General features: G+C 40.1%; 3 protein-coding genes across 11 annotated transcripts in view; 2 read left to right on the forward strand and 1 right to left on the reverse strand.

The window, feature by feature from the left end:
• emid1 (EMI domain containing 1) overlaps positions 1-1350 on the forward strand; it is a 63449-nt gene extending 62099 nt beyond the window's left edge. For 2 of the 3 annotated variants that reach the window (XM_034691922.1, XM_034691921.1), the window contains exon 16: positions 2-1350. In XM_034691922.1, coding sequence (XP_034547813.1) covers positions 2-132 — 131 coding nt within the window. In that variant the 3' untranslated portion in view covers positions 133-1350. The remainder of the gene's footprint in view (position 1) is intronic. The other variant, XR_004632404.1, reaches the window with a different exon arrangement.
• On the reverse strand, positions 1302-3711 carry rhbdd3 (rhomboid domain containing 3). Its single transcript, XM_034691923.1, has 5 exons — positions 3100-3711; positions 2594-2977; positions 2197-2323; positions 1844-2092; positions 1302-1732 (listed from the first exon to the last, which is right to left on the reverse strand). Exons 1-5 carry the CDS (start codon positions 3260-3262, stop codon positions 1564-1566), a joined length of 1092 nt encoding a protein of 363 aa, XP_034547814.1. The 5' UTR covers positions 3263-3711; the 3' UTR covers positions 1302-1563.
• A 2196-nt stretch (positions 3712-5907) lies between these two features.
• Positions 5908-14618, forward strand: ewsr1b (EWS RNA-binding protein 1b). Of its 7 annotated transcripts, none has more exons than XM_034691361.1 (15): positions 5908-6023; positions 6498-6537; positions 6688-6739; positions 7353-7494; positions 7742-7937; positions 8035-8297; positions 8379-8532; positions 11576-11613; positions 12169-12198; positions 12312-12427; positions 12514-12643; positions 12760-12849; positions 13076-13202; positions 13290-13646; positions 14249-14618. In XM_034691361.1, the coding sequence occupies exons 1-15, from the start codon at positions 6008-6010 to the stop codon at positions 14283-14285; spliced, it is 1788 nt and encodes a 595-aa protein (XP_034547252.1). In that variant the 5' UTR covers positions 5908-6007; the 3' UTR covers positions 14286-14618. The 7 variants fall into 7 exon arrangements, with proteins under 7 accessions (XP_034547252.1, XP_034547247.1, XP_034547250.1 ...); XM_034691356.1 differs by having other exon boundaries at positions 5909-6023; positions 12760-12867; XM_034691359.1 differs by having other exon boundaries at positions 5909-6023; positions 7356-7494; positions 12760-12867.
• The last annotated feature ends 391 nt before the right edge of the window (positions 14619-15009 follow it).

Consider the following 15009-nt stretch of genomic DNA (forward strand, 5'->3'; position numbering starts at 1 on the left):
GAGCCTGATCTAGGGTCTGGGGACGGACCGTTTGGCACAGCCTCCCCTAGTTTCTACAGAGATAAGCGAGCAGGTGCGCTTCCATATCGACTTGCTTCTCCTCTGTCTGACACCAAGGTTCGAGGGAAGTAGCCCCCCCCCCCCCCCCCCCCCCTCCCCTCTCCCGCTCACCCTGAGGATCACAGGCTGGGTTGATTCCCCTTCCCAAAGGTCTCATCAGCACTCAACAGATTAAGACCTTTTCTGGGCTTAACTGTCAGTCTAAGGATGGGGGACACCTCAGGGAAACTCCACTGATACTCCACAATCCTCCTCCGGACCCTGAGAACTAGTTTGACCCCTACAACTCACCATAACTGAACACTTTACCATAACACCCAGCAGCTCCTCTTGAGTCTCAGTTATTTGGCCACAAAGCTGCCCCCTCAGATTAAAGATGTTCACATGTGGAAAAAAAAAAAAGGAAAATCTTCTGTGGTGCTCCCCGAGCTACGAACAGCTCCGGACAATAAGGGTTATTTATGGTAATCAACTGAAGGAGGAATCAGATGTGAGTAGACAGACTGGATTTGAGTTTGTAATGCTTTCACTATGTACGTAACTGCAATCTGAAAAGATTCCACTATTTAAATATATTGCGCATGTACAGTTTGCAGGACACAAGTACACAAACAAACCTCTTCATGTAGTATTCATTTTGTTACACTTTTATCATATTGTTTAACTCAATGTTATGTAGTGCACTATGAAGATGAAGTCATCTCCACTTTTACTGAGATATTTGTTGCTAACTGTTTGTAGGTTTCTGATGTGTTTCCCCTTCAAATACACACTGATAAAGTGATTTCCAATACATACATATATTTACATTTAATCTGTGCAACAAAAAAGCACAAATATTTGAGTTCAGTTGAACGTGAACTTTATAAATGATCCATGTATGATCTAAATACGGACAAAACATTTAAAGACAACTCTTGTAAACTGGCTGTCCATTTTGAAATTGTCAACACACACTCAGAGGAAATAAAACTTAACGGAACTTGAACATATGTTACCGCTGCTGTGCTGGTAATCTGCTTTAAATGTCCTGATGAAAAGACTTGATGTGTGTTTTTTCATCTTATATCAAACTTTTTGTGAAACTATTTAAAAAAGTATCAATGTTAGTTTATGTTGTATGCTGTTGTGTAACCATTCATATTTCAAGTTTCTTTCGTGAAAATGTTTCATTGTGGTAAGATAATCCTGTCTCAATAATTAATGTAATAAAATGATGTTCACTGTTTTTTTTAACATGGTACCTCTCATCATTTGTTTATTAAACATGATTACGGCAGAAATAAATGACATTAACTCTCTCTGATTTGCTTTTAATGATACAGAGAAGATAAACTCAAGTCTTCCCTCACACTTTTTTCCTCACTGAAATGTTGATGATTTAAATACTTGTATAAGTAGCCCACAGGGAAGTCTAGTACTGACGCTCAGCAAAACCTAAGCATTATTTCCAGTGTACTGCACAAGAGCAAACAGTCCTTCAGTCTGGGAGTGTGATGCCAACTATGTACTCTGAGATGGGACTGGGCTCTTTCCCTTTGATACCACCACAGCCTGCTCTCCAACACTGTCATCAATGAGCAGGGAAATGGCTCCATCTAGCTGTTTGGAGGCTGCTAATGCCACAACAGCTTTTTCTGTGGGGAAGCCCATCTTCTCCAGTTGCTGCAGTCTGAGGGATGAAACAGTGGACATTTAGCCAAATAAAATAATCTCTTACACACTGGAAATATGAAATGATGGGAGGAGTTTCAACTACAAAAAAGGATAAATGATTACAAACCGCAGAGAAGAAACAGACGATTTAGGAACCTCCACTTTGGCATCAGGGTTGTCAGGTGCGTCCTGTAATGAGGCCAGTATTCCTGCCCTCAGCATCTGCTCCTCCAACACCTCGGACTCAGACTGTGCAGCAGATTCAGTCGTTAACCAGGCATGAACTGGATACTGCTGTGGGTGGTGGTTAAAAAACAAGGGATCCCTCAAGGGAGGAGCAATGGCATTGTCTCCAGGCATCATCTGAGAATGAGATCTAGATGTGTGACAAAAGATGAAGTTAAAATGGTGGAACAAACCACTATCATACATAATGCTTGTTAAGAGTAAACATTTATATGTGAACGAGACAAACTGCACCTCTGTGAGGTAGAATAAGTTGGCAATCTTAGCCTGGATAATGTTGAAACATATGCCCAATCAGGGATGAAGTCCAAGACCCTTGAATCTTCCAACTCCTGTAACGTCACAATAAATGGTTGATGATCTGATAGATTGATTAAGTAATCTTCAGAAAGACTTGGAACAGATGTTATATCCAAGAAGAGATATGCTCCATGACAGACCTGGTAGGGGGGGGCACACATAAGGTTCACATTAGCATTAAATAGCATGGCTACAGGACCATATATTTACAACTACCATGGATTTCTCCAATTTCATCACCACAAAAAATATATAAAACAAGTATAATATGTAGGTGGGAAAATATCTCCTGTTACATGTACCAAATGAGTCTATTAACAGGGAAGGATACAGTTGTGTCCAATGCAGATAGTGCAGAAGTGAAGCAGAGCAGGTGTCCCGGGCAGCAGAAGCAGACCGATCAGCAAAACAAGCCAGGGGAGAAACCAGACTGGTAAACACCTCAGCAGCCTTCTCTGTGTCACCTGACGACACTGCGCTGTTAACAGAGCCAGCTGGATGGCAGAGTAACCACAGATCCGACTCGCCTCACCCCCTCCAATGAAGAGGACCAGGGTGTAAAGAAAAGGCAATATGACCAATGTCAGGATGGAGAGGGCGAGGAAGGCAACAGTCCCCCAGCGACGCTCCTGACAGGGTCCAACCAACAGCAGGAAAACAACACTGATCAGAAGAGAGGGCAGCTCATCATGACTGTAAGCATACAGGAACACATCTGAGGAAAGGAGAATAAAATGGGGTTAAAAAATGTGTTACATTGCTGTGATATCACCCATCCCAAAATATCAAATATGCATGGGACCCATGTTATCATGTGTCATCACAGAGTACAGTTACCTCTGACCCTTGGGAAGTCTCCACCTGGACCTAAACTGAGGCTTGCTTGGATGCCCCCCGCATACATCAGCAGCATGATTGTTAGCAAGAAACATGTTCCCAGACAGAATCCTCTGCGATCTGATCCAAACCAAAACCACACTGACATCATACGATCAAACATCGTTGATGATTAGCTTCAGTTTGTCCACTTACTTATCTTTTTACGTCATAATTCTAATAAACAAAAATCGGTGTGCTCCAAGTATACTAGCAATAAAACGGATTAAACTACATCACCCTCTTCATTTACTAAAACGGTGAAAGTTGGAAGTGGGTGTTCTAATAAAGGTATACATCCACGATTGTTGATGCTGAGGATCCTTCACAGTTCTTCTTGTTAAATCCTCTCGAACAGACGAGGAGTGTGTTGTTATCGTGCGACAAGCCAACGATCTGAACATTTACCCTGGAATTACTTATTGCTTGTTTAAGCAGCAAAAGTGGAGCAAAATGTTAAAAGAGTTAGCTAACATCACTGAAAGAACAACACGATCTCCGCTACGTCACGTCAGCTTCTTCTTCGTCTCTGTCAGTCGGCAAACTGCAGGAAAGGCGCATTACTGCCACCGCAGAATGCGGTCGGTGACGGTCTGACACCCAGTAGGTAAGTTTGCAATGCAAGCAACCAAATCATTATCACCTTTCATATGAAAAATTTATAAGACTGAATAATTTCCTTGAAATACATACATAAACAGACAGACAGACAGACAGACAGACAGACAGACAGACAGACAGACAGACAGACAGACAGACCTGTTATTCAGATGTCTTTTTTTCTGATTAAATTGTTGTTTTTACACTTTAAGAATGTTTCAAGGTTTCAGTTCAACGGTTATCTACAAAATGTTTTAAGTTTCAATTTCATCAGTTAAAAACATTTATCTTTTTTTTTTAATACTTTTTATTTAGTATTTTTCACACACAAAGAAACAACAACAAGGAAACAAAACAAAGACGTGGCAGCATGTCAGCATTTGATGATTTTTCATACATATATATAAGACTATCTTCTGTAAGTTAACAGCTCATTTTTTAACTCATCCTTGAGTATAGGATTTGATACCCAATGTAGAAACACACTTTAAATAAAATGTACAAAAATTTTTTTTACAACGTCGACAAGAATAAACAGAAAAAAAAATTGTTTCTTAACTAATATCCTCACCGTACATGAAATTTTAAAACATTCCATTCATTTTTAAAAAGATGATCGGAGAAAATGTACTCCATCTTTGCAACTTCTTAGTTAAATGCGTTTATAATACTCAACAAAACAAAAAGTTTCATTCTTACTAGACTTCAAGTTGAATTATTGGATGCAAGACAATAATTCTCTGAGGAAAGATTGTATTCTAAATTATATTAGATTTGTTTGTTATATACAGTGGGTACGGAAAGTGTTCAGACCCCTTCACTTTTTCTATACAATTTGTTATGTTACAGCCTTATTTCAAAATTGATTAAATTATTTTTTCCCCTCAACATTCTACATACAATACTCCATAATGAAAAAGTGAAAAATGTTTTGTAGAAATTTTTGGGTACAGAAAAAATTCTGCTGCATTGAAGGTCCCAAAGAGCGTGGTGGTGTCCATCATATATAAATGAAAGAAGTTGATCACCTGGGGCCTCATGTACAAAGACTTGTGTGGATTTCCTACTGCAACATGTTGTACGCTCAAATCCAGAAAATGTCAAGCAGACATTCACATCAAAAATGGGGAAATACAGCGATCTTCATCCCAAATATACGTCAGGCAAAACTGTATAAAGACAGAAAACATTATAAAGACAGAGCCACTAGGATAGCAGTGACTCATGTGGCAGACATCAAGTCAGCTTTTGAGCAGGTCATAGTAAATAGTAAATGGTAAATAGACTTTTACTCATATATCTCTTTTCCAGTCTTCTGACCACTCAAAGCTCTTTTACATTACTTGCTCACCCAATGATGGTGGAGGCTGCTATAGTAAGGGACCATCAGTATTAGCTAATCTTATTCTAGACATTCATACACTGCTGAACAACTGAAGGAGCAGTTTGGGGTTCAGTGTCTTGCCCAAGGACACTTCGGCATTTGACTGCAGGAGATGAGATCGAATAGAGACAAGCTGTCAGCCATTAGAACAGTGAGGGACAAGTGGGTAGAGCAACTTCCACTACTCTATAAACCAGGCCCTAATGTCACAGTGGATGAAAGGCTAGAGGCATTCAGAGGTTCCTTCCATTTTAGGCAATATATACCTTCTAAGCCAGCTAAATACAGCATCAAAATCTGGGCAGCATGTGACAGAAGAGGTGTCTCCTGTTACTTTATCAACATCACTTCATAAAAAAATAAAAATAAATAAAAAATAAATAAACAAAAATCTATGTCTTGTAAAACTATTGTATTCATATTAAGGTCTTTCAAATGTACATTAAAATAATGTAAAAAAAAAACAAAAAACGAGTGAGTTATCCTCATTGAACCATGATCTGTGAGAATTAAAAAAAAATCATTGCACTAAATATTGATTTAAATGGTTAGCAATGGTGTTAATAATGAGATTTTAAAAATTGTTTATTGGGATTTTTTTGAGTTTTGACACTTCTGGATAATTAAACATGCCCCGGATCAAGTTGACCCACAAACATTATTGCCGTCCCTTAGAAACGAAAATAACAGGAGGGTTAAATTTAGTCTTAAATCGTGAAAGTGAATGATTCAGATCATAGACGGTATAAATAAGGTTCAGATCGGTTCAGATGTAGCGTCACGGTTCAAGCGAACTAATCTCGCGAGATTTGAATCCTCCCTGTGGGAAGAAGTAGGTACTTCGATCGCCAGTTCCGTCCAGTCGTCTTTCACGGCCTCACTAAAATGGCGTCGGCTCCGGGTGAGTGAGAAATTGTTATATTTTATGCTGTTTCTGAACTATATATGTTACTTCATTCAACAATTCCTGCAGTGGAATGAATACCAATCGATATTATGGATGCAAAAACCTTTGTTTCGCTTTAAATTGTTTGAACTTCAGCATAGCGTTAGCTGAAGCCATGCGCAGGGCCTAGTCATCGAGCCGCTGCGTTACCGTCTAACGGATGGATTCTTTCTTTCCACCGTGTTTCCATCAGTTTTATTACAGTTTCTCCAAACTCCATGTTTCTTTAAACCTCCCCGCATGCCTCTGATAGTTGTACGGCTTGGCCTCGTTAAGTATTTTATTTCTTGGTGTAGCTAAATGGCGACCTAACGACAGGCCGTGGAGCGTGCTGTTAGCATTAGCAGCTTTGCTCGCGCGCAAAAGGTGATTTGTAGGCTTCCTCTGTGTGTTTAACCAAAATCTAATAAACATGTAATTCTTCTTTAGCAGATTACAGCAGCTACAATCAGACCAGTGCTCAGCAGGGGTAAGAGTCTCTGATTATCTACCTAAAATTTGAGGTCATGTAACTGAATGTGCTGTATTTGTGTTACTTGTTCGCAAATTAAGATTTATAATACTGAATTAAATGACTGTTTGATGAAGACTCCTCATCTTCTGACATTTACTTTCACAGGTATGCTTCATACGCTGCCCAGCCCTCACAAAGCTATGGGCAGTCTGCACAGGTAAGATTTCTTCACACTGCAGGATACATCTTTTAACGATTTGGATTGCTTTGTGATTTGCAAATGATGACTTGAGATTTAGATTCAATTTGTTCAGGTAGAAATGTATCTCGGTACTTAATGAAGATTAACTGGAACAGGAAATGGTTGAAATAATAGCAAAAACATTGATAATAATAAACTTAATTTATAAAACACTTTTTCTTAACAAGGTTATAAAGTGCTTCACAACAAAAAGCAAAGAATTACAAAGCAATAAAAAGGTGCAAACAGGGGGAAGAAAAAAGACTGAAGCAAAACAAGACATCTGAATGCAGAGCAAATTCAAGAATTAGTGGTGGAGAAATGCCTTCTTATATAAAAATGTTTTTAGTTAGGATTTAGAAACGGTTAAGGTTGTGGACTGTAACTTGGAGCTCTGATTGAAAAGACATGATCACCTTTTGTTTTAAAGCGGGATCTTATGATACGAAAATGAAAAGGCATCGTTTTATCTATCTATGATACTTGTTGGATCAATTCAAACATTTCCTCTCTGTTAATGTATCTAGATATTGAAAATGACGAAATCTGCAAATTAGTCGTTTTTTTAAATCAATGTTGTTTCTTTTAGCAGGGCTACAGTCAACAGAATTATGGATCATATGCCGCACCTGCCGCTGCTGACGGCAGTTACACCCAGACAACGCCTGCAGCTGGAACCTATCCCCAACAGCAACAGCAGTATGGCTCTTCTTACGGCCAGCCGGCATCAGGTATGTGCTATGAAAGAAACTGGTTTTGATGATCTAATTAAAACAAAATACATTGAAATTTCACGAGTAGGCTTGGGTGGATTTTGTTTAGAACAAGCATCCTAAACTGACACTGCTCAGATTCTGAATTAGGACAATTAAAATGTTGTTCATCACTATTAAAATTCAGAAATGCAGATTCTTGCACTTCTGTGCCACAGAAATACTACTGTAACATTTTCTTTTTTGCTATCTGGGTTTTGAATAGCTGGCTATCCTGCTGCCCAGTCTACCACTCATAGCTACTCCCAGTCAGCTACGGGTTATGGAGCCAGTGGTTATGAAAGCACTCCTGCTGCTGCTGCTCCAGCTGCCTCACAGTCTTATGGCTCTCAACCAGGGTACACTGCCCAGTCTGCCTACCCTGGTTATGGCCAGCAGGCTGCTCCTACTGCCCCCCAAAGGTAGGTAACCTAAGGTGAAAGAACAAGTGAAATTTGCACACAATATTTAGGTCCATTTATCTGTTTACACTCTGCTCTCTCACTTTGTCTCTGTCAGTTACAATGCTAACAGCCAGCCGGCCAGTTACAACCAAAGTAGCTATTCCCAGCCCGCAGCATATGGCCAGCAACAGGCTGGATACCAGGCCCAGCAGACCAGCTATGGCCAGCAGCAGGGCTACCAGCAGTCGACCCAGCAGCAGCAGCAACAGGCTCCCCCTGCTTACCCACCTCAGGCCTCTGGTTCCTATGGGCAGCCTCAGTCCAGCCAGTACAGCCAGCAAGGTGGACCGCCCAGTTACAACCAGAACAACCATTACAGTAAGCTTTGCTGTGCAATTTATTTTTCCTTCCCCGGTAAAATTTGAAGTGTTTTCTTAATTGTGTGCTTCTCTTTTTAAGACAACTACAGACAGGAGGGCCAGGGTGGAGGTTCCGGATACTCTGGTTCTGATTCTTCAAGGTACTCTGGGTCTGGAGAAAGAGGGGGCAGAGACGGTTTTGATCGCGGTGGAATGATGCATCGCGGGCGTGGAGGCATGGGCCGTGGAATGGGGTATGTGCCTTTCCTTAGCACTTAACCTCCTTTTGATTCCACAGGTGCTGAGGTCAATGGGGTAGGGTTGAAAGATGTCACCAATCAACAGCAGTTGACATATTCTTAAATAACATTTATCTTTTTAAAACATAATTTCTTTATATATGGTAGTGAATTCAAATCATTTATTCATTCAAATTCATTATTGAGATCTGTTATCTAATCTCACATAATCCAAATTGGTAGCTGATGTGCAGTTTCAGCCCTGCCTCTCATTTGGCCAAAGGTAAGAAAGGGGTTTTTCTTTTTTATATTTTCACAAATAAGGTTTGATCCGGGGCCTGTGCATAAACATTCAGATTGAACAGCTTATAACCTTAAAGAAATCTGATGTCAAATCAGTTTTAGGCAAATTAAGGCTGCAAACTTCACGAATCCTTGGGAAATGTAGAAGAATCACACTGCAGGCTATTCAAATTTATAAAGAGGTTTCTTGAAGGAGGGTTCGGACAATCTTAATATCACAGTAGCGCCGTATTAGGAAGAATGAAAAGATTTGTCACTTTCAAATGCAAAGTTTTTTCTTAATGATGATGAAGTTGGAGGCTTTAGGTCAAATGTAGTGTCCTGAGAACTTATAAACCAGTGCTGAGATCGGGAGCAGTCTACAAATAGGAGTTGTTGCATTCCAAATACACATTTACACTAACTCCAGAGAAACTTTTTGGTTGATATATTTTCTCACTGATAAGGTTGTTCCTTTTTCATTTACTGGGGTTTTCAGTCTGTGGCTGTTTTATTTGTGAGGCTGTCTCTGGCAAAAAAGTATTTGGTCAGAAATATTGAAAGGAAGAAGGGCTCAATAACATATCAGGGTCAAACGTGCTAAAGACAGTGCTGGCATTAACTGAAGAGACACAAAGAAAACAAACTTTTCTTTCAAATTTCCATGTCAAGTTTTGGGTTAAAGCCTCATATTTTTACTGAAAGATGATTTGAATTCATCTCCACATTATTTTTGGAAAGTTTTGAATCTTTTATCTGCTTTTTGTCATTGTTGTTTATGGTTTTATATTACCATGAACTGAAATTCCTCAGTTCGAAGGATAAACATATATGACATTCAAAATGCACTGAGGGAAAATTTGACTCACTTTATGCACAAGTTTTGCTCATTGTTTTTTATTTTCCAGCCATTTACTGGCAAACTTCTCTGGTGTCACACCTTCACCAGTACAGAGGGGAAGGCAGGTTTAATGATATTTAAAGGATTACATGGCATGTTCAGACACCGTGCGTTGAACATTTTCCTCCTTGAATCAGCATGTTAGAGATGCCTGGGTTCATTTTGGTTCAGATGCAGTCCAGTGTTTTAGCCAATCTCATCCGAGTGTAGCATCAAAAACTCATCATTTATATCATTTATGTGTGTTGCATTCCTTTTGATGGTGAAATTGGTAATTAAATACGTGTTGTTTTTATGGTACCCTCACTGAAATGCCAATCAAAGCTTCTATTACCATGGACTAGGCTGTAGAGAAGTTTGCTCCGTGGAAGATCACCTTTCATACCATTTTCCGGTTGTGGTAATGTTTTGACCAAACCACAAATTAGATTTGCCCAAAACCTGAAGGTTTTACCAAAAGAGGTTGTTTTGGACTTCTGTTTAGGTTGTCACGCTAGAGAAATAAAGGAACATTTCTTAATTTACGTTTACCATATTTGGTCTCTCAAAAGCAACCGAGTCACTGCCCCCAACCAACAACCAAAAATCATTTAGACAGGTTTCCGCTGAAAGGATTTGTCTGAATGGATGTTTTTTTTTCCATAAATTTTGAACTATCACTTTTGGGTCGGGAATGCAGAACTGCTTTTTGTGTTTCATGCATACCGTTTAATAATTTCAGGTTAACTGGAGGAAACCTTAAAGTAATAGAACTCTGTATGAGGTGTGTTTTTGGGCTTGTGAGCACAAGAAATGCACAAAATAATTCATTCTCGAGACAATTCAGTGATCTTTTTGCAAATACAGGATTCAGACGTGCTTATCAATGCAGGGTTAAGTAGGAGTGCAGAAGAAGCAAAGACATAAATAGAAGAACTACCCTAACTCTAAATTTAGACAAAGCAGTAAGTATTAAGAGCTTCTTTCTAGCTTTGTAGCCTGGCACAGGTATTTGTGTGTTCTGGGGGAGGTTGGGGGGCACATTGTACTTTGTTAAATGTTTAAATGTTTTGTGGTATGAAATACAAATGTTTGGTTATTCCTTGAGCACTTTTTAACATGCTTTGTCACATTTATACCGTACAGGTAACAGTGAGAGCCATTTAAAACCATCTATTCTCTTTAAAGTATCTGTACTCAGTACAGAGCCGCCAGCTTAAGCAGCAGGAGGGAGCTTAAACAAAGATTCGGGGTCTGCCTTTTTTCAAGAACTGAGGATGCTGGTTTTTCTAAGCATGATGGTTATATTTTAAGTGTTTGTGTTGAGTTAAACATAACATTGGTTAATCTGTACAATTGTTTTTGGTGTTGATTTTCTCAAACAGTGTATGATTGTACCTTTTTATTTTATTCTTTTTTTTATTATTACTTGGTGAATGTCACCTGTTCTTGTAAAATTTCAGATGCATTGTCTTTAAACAACAAATTCAGATTTAATTTTTGCCAGAACTTCTGTTGTCAGGGTGGTAACGTGTCTTTAGTTAAAATTCCCATGGCATCAATGCATCTGAAATCGTTCTACTTGTGTTATTATGTTGGGTTTTGTTACATTTTGAAAGGCAGTAAAACAAATGTTAGTTATCCATGTTATTGCACAAATGTCTCCACTACTGCAAAATGTAACTCAAAGTTGTACTGAGCTAACCAAGGAATTTCACATCGCTAATACTCTAATCCCTCAAATAAGATTGTGTATTTATAGTTTGGGGGAGATTTTTAGTTGCTGTTGGGTTAGTTAGAATGTTTTCATTAATCCCTCAATCAAGCCACTTTGCTCGAGCCATGGAAGTGGCTGTAAAAGGAAATCGCCTTCATATCTTCATTTATTCCCCCTAGCAGCGCTGGAGAGAGAGGTGGCTTCAGTAAGCCTGGTGGTAAGTTAACGAGTATTACACTGGTTAGTCCTTTCCAAGCCTTAAACTTATTGAGTCAATATCCTCCGACATTACATTGTGGTATGCAAATTTATCTACGTGAACACATCTGAAAATATTTGGGAATTTATTTCAATGCCTGAGACCATTTTCTCTAGGGTACTTGGTATAAGTCAGTCACTGCTTATGGTTTGACAACGAGTTTTTGAGGTTAATGACAAATTTTCACTCAAATGTGTCGGTTACTGCTTTACAAAATCTCCTGAGCTGAATTCCTGGGCTTTATTAGGATTTCTTACTGGTCTAAGAGGCTTTTACACCATTTTTTTGCCAAAGGGTTTGAGGTGTTCTATTTCCAATTCAAGATATCACTTGTGGGATTTTTGGTGTACCATAAGGTGCCATTCTTTTTTTACCTCCCAATATGGCTGACCACGTTTATAAGGAATGTCTGGATTGTATGTTGTAGTACTCCTCTGGTGTTGTACACTGAGCTTCAGTTGCCCACACTGACTATTCCCAATCTGTCTCTCTCTCTGCAATGATGGACAACAGGACCGATGGGCGGGGAAGAGCGCGAAATGGGTGAGTAGGATCACACTTTGACCATTTTAGTATTCCATGACATGAATGATAAACTGTCTAATCACAAAATACTGTTTTCCAACATATTAACCTTTCTTGTGCATTTGTTATAGGACGCCCTGAAGAGCAGGATGACTCCGAGAACAGCACAATCTACATCACAGGGTTGACTGAGAAAGCTAACCTGGAGGAGATGGCTGAATTCTTTAAACATGTCGGCCCAATCAGGGTAAGAGCAGCACTTAAATCTCACCTTTGGTTCCAAGCAAAACTTATATGGGATGTTAACAAAACCAAATCTCTTTGTGTGTCAAGATTAACCGCAGACTGGGACAGCCTGCCATTAACATCTACACTGACAAGGACTCTGGAAAGCCTAAGGGAGATGCCACGCTGTCCTACGAGGAGCCAGTCTGTGCCAAAGCAGCTGTGGAACATTTTGATGGTATGTGTTAATTATCCTGACCGTCAGACCTAAATAGAATTTCTAATACATTTTTGTACCAGATAAAGTATGAATAGAGATTTATGTAACTAATGGTTTTACCCTTTAATTTGCAGGCAAGGAGTATCAGGGCAGAAGACTGAAGGTATCCATGGCCCGCCGCAAGCCCATGATGGGTGGAATGAGGGGCATGCCCATGCGAGATGGTATGATGGGACGTGGAGGTAACTGTTGACAGCAGTTGTTAGTGATAATCGAGTGTTTCACACGTTCAGTTGTTCTGAAACACTGGCAGCTCTTGAACAAAATCCTAAAGGAGGCAGGAGCCCTGTAGCATTTTGATGCGCTCATAAAGCAAGCAGTGTCCTCAATGCGTAAACATTTAAAGATGTTGTGCTGCCAAGCTTAAGAGTTGTCATTTCTTCTGATCAGGAATGATGGGACGTGGTGGAGAACGTGGTGGGTTTGGCCCTCGTGGTGGTCCTCGTGGTATGGGCAGAGGCGGACCTACAGGAGGTAACATGCAGCAGAGAGCTGGTGACTGGGAGTGTCCTAACCCGTATGTATTGGTTTTTCAGCGTCTTCTTTTTAAACTTTCTCTTTTTTAAAAGATGTCATGTTAATTTGTTCCGTGGTCTGGTCATAGGGGTTGTGGCAACCAGAACTTTGCCTGGAGGATGGAGTGTAACCAGTGCAAAGCCCCCAAACCTGAAGGGCTAGGAGGTGGCCCTCCTTTTCCCCCAGGTGGTGACAGAGGCAGAGGAGGAATGGGAATGCGTGGAGGCAGAGGAATGGACCGCGGTGGGCCAGCAGGTGGTGGAGGCCCCGGTGGCCCTGGAGGTTTCCGTGGATCCTGGGGAGGCGACCGTGGTGGATTCAGAGGACGCGGTGGAATGGATAGGGGAGGTTTCCGTGGGGCTGGGCGTGGGGGGCCACCCATGGACCGAATGGGGGGCAGAGGTGGAAGAGGAATGGGCCCACCAGGTGGCAAGATGGATATGAGGTAGGCTGGTTTGGTTTGCTTACTTAGTTATACATTGTAATGTCACGTTCACACCAGACGCAAACGACAGCGCTATAAAGCGTAGGTAAACGCAACAATGTTTTGTTTACTGGCCACACCAGCCCATTGCCAAACAAGGTTGAGCTCGCGGACATAGAATGGGGAAGCCGGTTATCCTAAAGGGGGTAGAGCTAACTTCCTAGTAGAAGCCATAGCTGGATTACAGTGACAAAGTTTTTCACATCTTACTGGATACTAACCCCTCTTCACTAACTCACCTCAGTGAGCTCCTATTTATTCCTGATCCAAAAAAAAGCAGGTAGTGTCACAAAGTTTGGGGAAGCCGTACGTCACCGGATGATCTGCAAGCTGATTGGCTATCAGGGCGCAATAGATTAGCTGGATTTCAGATTTTTCACCTTGCAGTTTGCTTCATTCATATCGCCTGATTCGCACCACCAGGCCACTACTCGCGTCTATTCGTTTGGTGTGAACGCCACATTAGACTTTTGGAAGACTCTGATCAAGTACATGAATGCAAAGCTGTGACCAGAAGTGTAATGAAATCTGACAAAAAAAACCTTTCTTCTTTCATTTTTAAGGGACCTTCGCCAGGAGCGCAGAGAGCGACCCTACTGAAGAACAACTCCTAAACTGTTCCTCTGTTGGAATTTGTTTTTTAAGACAGGAATTTTTAATTTATGATTCCATAAATTGATGGTTATTGAACTGCTTTCAAACACCCTTTGCAGTTTCCTTTAACTCGTGTTTCCATTTTTCTATTTTAGTTTACCCGTGTTTATGATTCATCTTGTACATGTTTATTGCTGTTTTTTTATGTATGCGGATTAGTTTCTCCCTTTTTGTATTGTAATACAAAATGTTTCATTTGTTAGTATAGTTGCCTCCCCTTTCCCTGACAACTGATAGTTGTATGGTGACAAACTTGGGAAATAAAATTTTACTCATTTATTGTTTTTGGCTTTATTTCTCTTTACAATATGAAGTTGTGAAAATATCTGAATCACAAATAGAGAAATTATCTCCCTTGTAAGTTGCCTCTAAAAATCACCAATAACTTAATAGCTATGAGGGTGAAGGTTTTTATTTTTATAGTCAGACCAATGATGGCAGCTGTGATTTTGTAGCTACTGAAGTCTCATTGAAATAGTTCTCAAAAGAAACCTGGTCACTGAGTTAGAACACGAGGAAGCCCACTGGACTTTAAAGGTCTGCTGTAATAATAGACACTGTAGGTGGTGAAGAGGAGTTACACAATTCGAAGTCATGCATTATGGTTTCCTGTGTGTGATGATGAAAGTAACCTCCACCTTGAGACAAAATGTATTTATTCCTGTCATAA

Source organism: Notolabrus celidotus, chromosome 9 (assembly GCF_009762535.1).
Source record: "Notolabrus celidotus isolate fNotCel1 chromosome 9, fNotCel1.pri, whole genome shotgun sequence".
NCBI classification, from domain to species: domain Eukaryota; kingdom Metazoa; phylum Chordata; class Actinopteri; order Labriformes; family Labridae; genus Notolabrus; species Notolabrus celidotus.